The sequence below is a fragment of the Varanus komodoensis genome, unplaced genomic scaffold (assembly GCF_004798865.1).
Source record: "Varanus komodoensis strain SLA01 unplaced genomic scaffold, ASM479886v1 scaffold29_3, whole genome shotgun sequence".
NCBI classification, from domain to species: domain Eukaryota; kingdom Metazoa; phylum Chordata; class Lepidosauria; order Squamata; family Varanidae; genus Varanus; species Varanus komodoensis.
Genome location: NW_025335760.1, coordinates 1,648,068 through 1,658,756, shown reverse-complemented (window position 1 = coordinate 1,658,756; position 10,689 = coordinate 1,648,068). Strand labels below are relative to the sequence as shown.

The 10,689-nt window shown below is 68.6% G+C and overlaps 1 protein-coding gene across 1 annotated transcript in view; it reads right to left on the bottom strand.

Moving 5' to 3' along the window:
• EXOC3L2 (exocyst complex component 3 like 2) overlaps positions 1-6,932 on the bottom strand; it is a 12,587-nt gene extending 5,655 nt beyond the window's left edge. Inside the window, 9 exon segments of the mRNA XM_044435517.1 lie at positions 180-302; positions 764-899; positions 1,198-1,308; positions 1,516-1,616; positions 2,153-2,263; positions 2,688-2,802; positions 2,974-3,392; positions 3,395-3,624; positions 6,239-6,932. Coding sequence (XP_044291452.1) covers positions 180-302; positions 764-899; positions 1,198-1,308; positions 1,516-1,616; positions 2,153-2,263; positions 2,688-2,802; positions 2,974-3,392; positions 3,395-3,624; positions 6,239-6,932 — 2,040 coding nt within the window.
• Between the last annotated feature and the right edge of the window lie 3,757 nt (positions 6,933-10,689).

The window sequence follows — 10,689 nt, the reverse complement described above, 5'->3', positions numbered from 1 at the left end:
CCCATGGCTGGGACTCCCCAGCAGCATCCCCAGGCTGGGAAGAGCACCTCGGACCACGTGCCCCAGGGTGGAGCCCCGCAGATGCTGCCCCAGCTTTCCCTCTGGCTGTGCGGAGCCTCCGTGCCGCCCAAGCGACAGGGCTCAGGCACGGCCCGTGTCCTCCCCAGGCGGCTGCTCACCAGGTGCGGCTCCTGCTTCATCTTCTTCATCTTCTGGGCGTGCTCCGCAAGGAGGGCCATGATGGTGGGGAAGGCCTCGGAGTTGCTGAGCCACTTCCGCTTCATCAGTTTGTGGAAGTAGGGCTGGAGGGGCCGGGGGGGGGGGCAGAGAGCAGGGGGGGCAATGAGAACCCAGCAGCGGCTTCCCAGCCCTGCACAGCGATGTCCCACTGCCTGGAGCCGCCCTCCCGGTCCCCGCCTTCTCCTTCCACTGGGCCCATCTCTGCCGGGAGCCCAGCCTGGTCCTCCACCGTGGAGAGTGGGGACCGGCAGGCGCAGCCTTTCTGTGGCCCCCGGACCAGCCCTGGGCGAGCTGCTCTGGCCAGCGCTCCCAGGATGCTCTGCTGCAAATGGCCATCTTGGAGCGATGGGCTGCAGGGCCCCTCCCTCGCCCCGTGCTGCCTCTGCCCAGCAGCCCCCGAGGGGCAAAACACTCAAGGAAGGGGGGGGGTGGCCTGCTGCAGCAGCAACCACCGGATTTCCTCCCCGGCTTCCAGAGGCCCTTCCGGGGAGCCGCCCCCACCCGGCGCTCCCCCAAAGGGTACCTTGAGGTTTTGGAAAAGGTGCTCGGCCAACACGTGGTTGCAGAGGCGAGTCACTCTGTCGAGGGAGCACTCTGCCTGGCTCCTCGCCGCCTCGCTCTCGGGGTGGCCGAAGCCCGCCAGGTGCTGCACGTAGTCCCTGGAGGAGAGGTCTGCGTCAAAGGGGGGGCGCGCAAAGAGCTCCGGACAAGGTCCGAGGGCGCCCCTCCGCCACGAGCAGCTGTGCCGTCGGGCACCGCTGCGGCCTCGCGGCCTGCCGGCTCTCCTCGCCCCCGGAGCCACAGCCGGCACGCCGTGCGGTCACGGGGCATCCACGCCGTCTCCCGTCTCGGTGGGGGACAGGCAGGCCGCCGGAGGGGTGGGAGAGCAGGTCGGGCCCGGGCACGCCGGCTCTCACCTGCCCCGGGGGCTGGCTGGGCGGGCGGGGGACCCCTCACCTGAAAGCGGGGCAGCAGTTGACCAGCGAGATGGTGCGGCCCATGTAGCCGTCGCCGGAGAGGCCGCCCTCGGCCTGCGCCTCGTGGAACCTTTCCACCTTCCTCTGAAAGCTGAGGCAGAGAGCAGGAGGGAAAGCTGTGGCAGGAGCTGCCGGGCGCAGGCCTCCCCCAGCGGGGCCAGCCCCCTGTGCCGCCCCCGCCCCCCGTTCGCTCCAAGATGGCTCCCCACAGCCGCCTCCCTCAGGCTCCGCAAGGATCCGGGCCAGAGGCTGCCGCCCAACCCCGGCGCGCCCTCGGCCAGCCGTGTCGGAGACGTACCTCTGCAGGAAGTCGGCCAGGCAGGTCAGGCAGCAGTGGGCCATCCTGCGCCCAAAGTCCTCCGTGATCTGGGGCGCCCTGTCGGCATGCGCCTTCAGCACCTGCCAGGTGGGAAGACGACTCGCTGCCAAGGAGCCGCCGGGCAAGGATGCTCCTGCGCTTCGCCCTGGCGGCCCCCGCGAGAAGCATCCCGGGGGAGGCATCGGGGAGTGTGAGGCGCGAGGCAGTGGGGGGGGGAGCTGCCCCCCTTCCATGCCACAGCAACGCACCTCAGTGCAGAGGCACCCCACCTGGCCGGGGCATCCCTCCCACCTGGGCAATCGGGAGACCCTCCTCAGAATGGAACCGGCCTGGGGCTGACGGAGATCCACAGCTGTGCCACATGCCCTCTCCGGGGTGCTCCCCCGTCACCCAGGCTGGGTCTCCCGGCGGCACAGGGCGCGAGTCGGGCGCGCCATCCGCCCGGGAGCAAATGCAGCGGCCCAGGACCCCGGGAGGAGGCCACCAAGGGGCCGAGGGTGGAGCGGCCTCCCCCGCCCCCCCCCTGGGCTCCCCTGTCTCTGCGGGGGGGGGGGGGGGTGGCGCCATCCATGGGAGGGCAGAAGGGGCCGGTGGGGCAGCCCAGAGGCGGACCTACCATGACGACTTTGCCGGACAGCCCGAACTGGAAGCTGTTGCCCTCCCCTTCGCGGGCCCACTGCTCTTCCTCCCGCAGCAGCTCCTGCATCATGTCCTCAGTGATCTTGGCCTAGGAGCGAGGGCAGGAGAGGCGTGTGGCGCATGGGGGGGGGCCGACAGGGGGAGCGGCCCATTCCTCACTTGTTCAGAGCACCTTTCGTGATCTGAAACCCTTGATTGTTGCCCTGCTGGGATTTCCCAAAAGGCCATGCAGCGCAAGCGAAATAACAGAAAAGGCGAAATCCATAAAAATAGACACACGGCCCTTTAACCTGCTGGCGCCCGGGGGCTTTCCAGGGGGCGCGGTTCCACCGCTTGGGTGCCACCGCTGGCGAGGCCGCTCCCCTCGTGGCCGAGACCAGAGCAGGGCTCTGAGGACAGCCCTGTTTTGCCACGTGCTCCGAAGGCGGGGTTGGCCGCATCCTTCCCGGGACGCCCGATGCCCTCGCAGCGCAGCGCAGCGCTGTGCCCGTGGCCCCCGCCTCCGCCATTACCTTCACTGCCGCGATGCAGTCCTCCTCCAGGCTCAGCTGGGTCTCGGGGGACAGCAGCGGGCCGAGCGCCTGCGCCTTCACCAGCGAAGCGATCTCTGCCCAGCCCAGGACCTCCCTGCGTGGCGAGGCGAGGCGAGGAAGGCAGCCTCAGAGGGGTGCCGGAGCCCGGGCGGGACATCCCTGCGACCCCCCAGGCCCCAGCGAGCCACGGCTGCCGGCGCCACCAGTGCCGAGAGGCCGTGGCCCCAGGGCCGGCCGGGCCGGAGCGGCGAGCCCCTCCGCTCACCTGTGGTAGGTGTTGCTGTTCCAGTCCAGGACGAAGTAGAGCTCGGGGACGGTCAGGCTGCGCTGCACGGCCTCGGCCAGGCGCCGGGCCAGCCCCCGGTGGTAGCTGCACAGGTAGACGCCGAAGGCCCCGTACTCCTCCGGGTAGGTGTGCAGCAGGCGGAACCGCACCGTGCAGAGGTCCTCCACCATGCACTTGGCCAGCCGGTCCAGCTGGGTGGCGAGGGGGCCGCCCCGGCCCTCCGTGCTCCGGCTCAGCCTCTGCTCGACCAGCGCGCCCACTGCCTCGGCCCAGCGCTGCCGCATGGCCCGGGGCCGGGGGCCGGAGCGCCCCCCCGCCCCCGCCCCGCCCCGGGCCTCCAGCCACCGGCGGTCCGTGCCCTCCTCCTGCTCGATCACGCGCACCATCAGCGCCAGGGCCGGGCAGCCCCCCCCCCGGCCGCCAGGGCCTCGGCCAGCACCGCCCACAGCTCCTGCTGCAGCGCCTCGTACAGCAGCGCCACGTCCTTGGCCTTCCGGCTGCCGTCCTTGCACAGCGCGCCGCTGCCCGGGCTGCGCTGCCCGCCCTGCCCGCACTCCTCCTCCAGCTCGATGATGTGCTTGTCGGCCACCAGCAGGTCCCTCTTCTGGATCAGGTTCAGAATTTCCAGGACTGCGCACGAGAAGGGGAGCGGCTGCACTGGCGGCCCCGGGCTGCCCCGACGCCTCCCCCCTTCTCCCGCTGCACTTCGGGGGTCCAGCACAGGCATCGCGGAACAGTGAGCTCCCTATTTGCGGGCGCTTGCGCCTCCGGAGCGCTCTGGGCAGGCCGGAGGGGAGCGGCCGGTGAGTTTATGAGGCCGCCTGGACCTGGGAGAGGCGCCGGCCCCCAGGCGAGCGTCACCTGGCCCCGACACGTCTCGCGATTGGAGCCGCCACGCTAGTTGCTGATGCTGCTGGGAAGCGAGACGCAGATGAGGCCTACAGTTCCCAGCATCCTGGGCCAGCAATGCCAGGAGTTGCAGGACACGTGTGCCTCGACACGCCCGCGGTTGCACGCATCCTAAATCGGGCCGGCGCTTTGAGCGCCTCGCGGCGCTGCGTGCGGCCAAGTGGAGGTGACGGAACGAGCAGACGGGCCCTGGGCCAGAGTCCTCGTCTCGCTTGGCCCCGTGACCGCGTTGTTTAACTTGCCGCTTCCCCGCGCCGCTGCCTCTGTGTATTTATATAGCAGCCGGCTAGCCGGCCGCGGCCCGGAGTGGAAGTGCGGCCGGGCACTGACACCTTCTCGGCACGCTCGAGGGGCCCCGGCGAGGGCGGGCCGTGCGCCTTCGGGGGTCCCCACTGCTCATCAGCCCTGCTTCCCTTTCCTCACTCGGAGTGGGGAATTCTGCCCGAATGCCGCAACCAGGGCACGGAGCCTCGTGTCCGGGGCCGGTCTGGCTTTCCTGGGCGCCCCGCTCCCTTTCCCGGTGGCTTCCCCGTCTCTGTGGTGCTTTCCCCATTCGAAAAGGCTGGGATGGCTCCTCCGTGCCTTTGTCAGCGGGAGGAAGCGCTTGAGGCTGCCCTGCTGGGGCTCTTGGCACTGCGGCCCCTTCCCTGCAGCCCCCCCCACCCCAGGCTGCGGCCCCCAAGGGCTCCTCCGGACGGGGGTCCAGCCCTTGAGCCGAAGGTGCCTGCAGCCCTGAACTAACCGAGGGAAAGGGCGGACAGAGGAGAGGCCGAGCAGACGCGCTGCTGCTGCGGCCACGGACCCCTCTGTGCGGAACAGCCGGCAGGGGCAGGGGCACAAAGAGGCCCCCTGGCCCTGGGGGCACCCCATGCAGGTCGTGGGGCGCGCTCGGCCCCCTGCACGTGACACACAAGCTCCGCGTGGGCCGTGGGCCCTTCCTCTCCCCGCCAGCCCCCGGGCAGCCTCGGCGCCGTTTGGGGAGCGCGGGGAGGCGGAGTGTGGGTGGGGGCCGCAGTCCCGCAATCGCGGGTGAGGAGGCTATCGGGGAGGGATTGTTCCTCGCCGCAGAACTTTGGGAGCGGAAGGAAGGCTCTGGCCAGGCTTCTGAACCAAAGGTGACGGAGCTTTGCACACTTCCCGGTGAGTGCCGCTCTGCAGGACGCTCTCGGCCTTTTCCTTCCCTTCCCTGGGCGCCTTCCCCAGCAAGGTCAGCGGGCGCTTCTCACGGAGGGCAGTGCGGAGGGTGGGGAGCCAGCGCAGGACAAAGCGAGCCGCTGCCTCCCCCCCCCCCCCCCCCCCCCCCCCACCGCCCCAATCTGAGTAAACAGGCTGGTCCCGGAGGTTAATGAAGAGCAGGGCCGGTGGCTGTCCCGTGGGAAGGATGGAGCCGCGGCCAAGGATTCCTTATCCAAACACGGCCTTCATCAGCTGAGCATTAAGGCTGAGCGGGGGCAGCGGCACGTTCCTGGAAGCAAAGCCAGCGCTGCCCTGCCCTGCGGCCACGGGGGGCGGCTCCCACGGCCGAGGGCCGCGGGTTGGCGTCAGACCCTCCGGAGGGCCGCAGGGGTCTCTCCAGGAGGGACAAGCCCACCGCCCGGGCCCCTCCCTGCCTCTTAGGGCAGATAGCAGAGAGCCCCAGGCCTGGGCTGGTGCTGCGCTGGCTCCCTTCACCTGCTCCGCTCACTCTGCTCCACTGTCCTCTGCCGCTGAAACGAGAAGGCCCGGAAGCCCAGCAGCCTCGGCGCCTCCACCGGGTGCTGAGACAGGCGGCAAGCTCTGGGGCGGCTTTCTGCTCCCGCGCAAACACTGAGCGGGCCTCTAGATAGCTTCCGGAGCAGCGTCTCCACCCCGGCGAGCTCCAGATGTGCTGGACTGCACCACCCATCATCCCCAGCCACCTGGAACCCGCCAGGCTGGGGAAGGCTGCTCCGGAGACACCCCTGCTGGAGGGGCCCAGGAAGGAGTCGCAGCAGTGCGACATCAGCCAGGAGACCCCCGCAGGGGAGGCTCCGGGGCGGAGAGACCCGGCACGGGTGCAGCCCGGAACGTCAGGCTCCCGCTGCGGAATGGCACCCTGGGGGGCCAGGACGCGGTGCCCTGCAAGAGCAGGGTCGGCCCCGATGGGCTTCTTGGCCCCACCCAGCTCTAGGGGGCGCCTGTGCGGCCCGGGGCCGTGGGGGCCAGCACTGCTTCTCCCTCTGCGAGACTTGCGGCCCCTGAGCGGTTGTGCCGAACTCCAGCGGCAGCCAGGAGCGATGCGCCAGCGGCGTGTGGCTCGGAGGTGCTGTCCAACGGCACCGGAGCCCCCGGGCCCCCCGCCCCGCCCCGGACTCACCTGAGAGGGGCTCCTTGGCCTTCCCTTCGGGCTCCTGCGGCCCGGGCCCGGGCCCCGGCTCGGCGGCCTCCACCTGGTTGAGCTTCTCCACCAGCGAGGCCCGGCGGACCCTGGCCCCCAGGCCGATCTTGAGGAAGGGCCCGCGCTTGGCAGAGTCGGCCCCGCTGTTCTCCTTCTCGGCCAGGCCGCAGTCGAGGCTGCAGAGGCTCTCCTTGCGGCGGCTGTTGAAGCGCTGCAGCAGGCTGAAGTCCTCCGAGCAGCGGCGTGGCTTCCTCTTTTCGGGGGTCCTCTGGCTCTGGTTGCCGTCCGTCAGCGGGATCATCATGCGCCCCAGGAAGGACTTCCGGTCGGAGCCCTTCTCGCCGCTCGGGGACTTCTTCTCGCCGCCCCACTTGCCCAGGCGGAACGGGGACAGCCCCACCAGCTTCTCCAGGGTCGCCCGGCGCCTGTAGCGCCCCTCGGGGCTGCCGTTGAAGAGCCCCCCCCTGAAGTCCCCCTGCCCAGCCTCCGGGGACGGGTTCCTGCCGCCGCCGGGGGAGGCGTTCCCGAGGAAGGAGTCCTGCTCGTTCTCCTCCAGGTCTTCCTCGAAGGGGTTGGTGCCCTGGCCCTCCCTCTCCAGGATCAGCGCCCCGCTGCGGCCCCCGGCGTCTCCGTTGGCCATCTTGTCCTTGTAGGGGTCCTTAAGGATGGGCATGGCAGCCGCGGCTGCTCAGCACCTGGAGGCAGAGGGGCTCAGCGTCAGGGTGAGGATGTGCCTGCGGGGAGGTGTGCTGCCCAGCCGCGCTCGGGGACAGCCCCCCCCTCCGCCTCCAGCGCCACCCCTGCCGGCGTCCCACAGCTCAGGCCCAGCATCGGCTCTTGTCCGGGCAGAAGAGGCTGCCGGAGCCGGACAGCTCTGGGCCGAGGTGGGGCTTCCTGACAGGACACTTGCCTGCTGCCAGCCCTGTGCCCCCCACCCCTCAGGGGAGCGAGCCCCACCGGCCTGAAAGCCCTTCCTCTCGTGCCTTTTGCTCTTGCTCTCCTGTCCCTCCAGCAAACTGCCTTCCGCCCCCGCCCCCCCCACCCCCGTGCGTGTAAACCGAGGTTGTAAAGGCATCTGGGCAGTCCCGGGGGGGGGGGGGGCTGCCTGCATGGCGCAAGCATCCCTGGAATGTCTGAAAAAGCGGCTGGCGCTCTTTTGCAGGGACGCCCCCGGCACACCTGCAGTCCTGGCTCTGCAGCACTCCCAGGTGGGCCCCTGCCTGGGCAGAAAAGGGCCCCCTCCCCACAGAATCACCACGCAGAACTCCATGGGGTGGGTGTCTGGATCCAGGTCAGGGCAGCCTCCCCCATGGGCCAGGCTGGGCTGTGCTGGTGGACGCCTTGCCCCCCCCCACCTCCCGTTTTGCAAGGCATGGCATTTAAAAAGAAGGGTGGGGGCACTTTGCATCCCCAGGCTCCCCCGGCATTGCCTGCCTCTGGTGACAGGACTCCCCAGCCATGCTCGGGAGTGCAAGACCCATGGCTGGCGGTGGGGCCACGTCTCTGCAGGGAGAGGCCCCACGTAGGCAGCCCCATGGGGGGAGGACCTTCCTGGTGCCGGCCCCCAGGTGGGGGACGTGGCCGGCCAGCGAGGGCCACCTGTGCCAGGTGCTGCTGCTTTCAGTGTCAGGTGCAGGTCTCCCTCCATCGGGCGGCACATCGTGGGTTTCAGTGGGTCCTGGGACTGTCGTTGCCGATTGCTAAGATTGTGTATGTATAACTGTGTGTATGCACACACTTACTGTGAATGGTTCTACACAATGCTCCTGTGTCGTGTGAGTGTGTGTGTGTGTGTGAGGTCTTAACCTGTGAAGTGCTCGGGGCATTTTGGCGGCTGGACAAGACAGACATGCGAAAAGCCACCGCCACCGCGAGGCTCCGGTCACTGGGCGGGAGGCCGGGGCAGCGCTTAGTCTCACGGCTGCAAATCCCGTCGGGCCCCAGACGAAGCCCCTCGTGCTCCCCCTGTGGCGGTGAAGCGCCGGCTTGAAGGGCAACGCACGGGCCCGGCGGACATCTGTCCCTGCTGGATGTGCCGCCAGGGCTGGCAGCACCTGGAGGGCCGCAAGCTGCCCGGCTACTCCAGCGGGGCCCCCGGCGGCCCTTTCAGATCAAGGCGCGCTCCGACGGCAAGCGCGAGGCTGCCTGGCGGCCCTGGAGCCCTGGGCCACGTCTGCAAGCTTCTCAGACACTGTGGGAGACAAGGAAATGACACACCAGGAGGGAAATGCAGGAAATAGCCCTTTCTTGTGTGAAACACGCACACAAGCACACGCGCGAGGCCATGAGGTGCAGCAGCAGCAAGGGGCCGTCTGTTTTCTCTGCCTCTCGGGACGGTGCACCGGTTGCGTTCCCACAAGCCTTCTCCCATCACTGCTGTCCATGCTCACTGATTAGTGAGGAGAAAGCACTCTGCACATGCTCAGAAGAACACTTGTGATGCTATGATCCAGAGGGATGGCCATCCCAGTTGCGGCCAAAGCAGCCAAGGATCCTGGGGCGTCGGGAAGACTAGCAGGCGTACCTCTGCCCTGGCTGGCGCGTGCGTCTTCCAGGGCCTGCCACTGCCGTTGCCTGATTCCACCGGGCGCCTGCGAGGCCGAGCGCTGGAGGGCCGCTGCTCAGGGCAGGCTGCGCCTTTGCTCGTCAAAGCACCGCCCACGCGCAGAGTGCTGCGCTGAATTTCAGAGGGGACGCCGTCCGCACCGAGGGCGCTTTGAATCTCCACTCGAGGAATGGAAAAACCCAGCGGACGCGGGCAGCTCAGGCAGCGCCTCCCGGGATAAGCCTTCAGAGGAGGCTGGAAGCGGGGAGGCGGCTGTCTGATAAGCAACCCCTGCCCTCCCTGAAGGGCTCTGCAGAGGTTCTGGAAATGTCTGGCACTGTATGCCGGGCGTCCCAGCATCCCGGGGGGCCTGTGGAGGCAGCTTACGGGATCGCCCACCGAGTGCTCTCGCCCACCAGCAGCCCCGCTGGGCAGCCGGCCTGCACACAGCTCCGCTGGTCAGCGGGGGCCCACGGAACCCAGCACCCAGCCCAGGGCGTGTGCCATGGGCGAGCCTGAGGGCAGGAACACGAGCGGCGAAGGGAGCGCTGCCGAAGCGAGGCGAGCACAGAAGGCAGCCAGCCGCAGAGCGAGTCCGGAGGAGATGTTTGAAGCAGGAAAAGGTTCTGCTAACTACCTAATGGAAGGCCTTCCCAGTCACCTCCATTTTCCCCAAGCCTTCGCATCGCACCTCAGAACAGGCGCATTGGTGCAGCCGCCCTGATCGGCCTCACTCTCCACCAGCACAGCCTGGGCAAACTCTGCAGCCACGGAATGGGGTGGCTCAGCAGCAGTAAAAGAGCAGAAACCAGAGGGGAGGAATCCACGGCTGATTCTTCCCGTGCGGGGAGATAAGCCTTGGGGTCCCTCACAGCTCTGCACTAGGACAATGCTTTGCCCTTAGGAGTGAGGAGTGGTGGCAACAATTATTTGGGGTGCTTAAGAGAAAAGGGGTTCGGGTTTGAGCTAGGCGCTCCTAAAGGATCTCTCCAAACTGGGAGCGTGGGCATCAAAGTGCCGGATGAGGTCCATCAGCGGGCAAGTGTGAAGAGGTAGGTGCTGGAGCTGAACCCCCCCTCTTGCCCAGGACTGACGGCGTCGGGGTTAGCAGTGACCAGCCACAAAAACCGCTTTGGATGAAATGCCCACCCGGCGTGTGGCTGCAAGGCACAGTTCATGCTGGGCAGAATCGGGAACGGCACGGAAAGCGACGTGGCCGAGACCTGCTGCCCCCCCGCAGATGGGCGACACAGCCACCCCTGGGCTGTGTGGGAGCAGCTGGCGCTTCCTGCCCTCGCAGGCCTCGAGACCACCCCACACATCCTGCTCCCCCCGAGTGGGGTGCCAGCACCTGCAGAGGTCCCTGCCCCTCCCCGCCGGGCTGCTTTCGGAGTGGACCTGGCTCCTAGAGCCCCGAAGCACTGCTGGAGCTCTTGGGAACCCGACTTGTGTTTGGGAAAAGAACACAAGAGTGTCACGCCCGCTACTCCCCAGCAAGGGAAACAGACCTGCTCCCGACCCGCTGCTCCCGGCTGCCCGGAGGCCCCGCCACACACGGGCACCGCTCTCTGCCTGGTGATCCCACAGCAGGCCGGCCGCTGGCGGAGTGAGGAGTCAACAGGTTGGTTGACCTTGGAGTTAACCATCCACCAGCAGAGCGCCTCTGCGCCCCAGCATCTCATTAGCACTGAAGCGCCGTTCCGGAGCAGTGGGTGCCCGGAGCGGGTGCCCGGCCGGCCACGTGTGCTTGCCTGCAGGTGTCCGGGCGAGACGCCTGCCACCTGCGTCCCCCACCCTTCCAGAAGGACCCCTCTCCCGAGGGTGACAGCTGGACCCTGGGAGGCTGGCCCCCCACCCAGGCGCAAGCTGAACGGAGCCCCTGAAG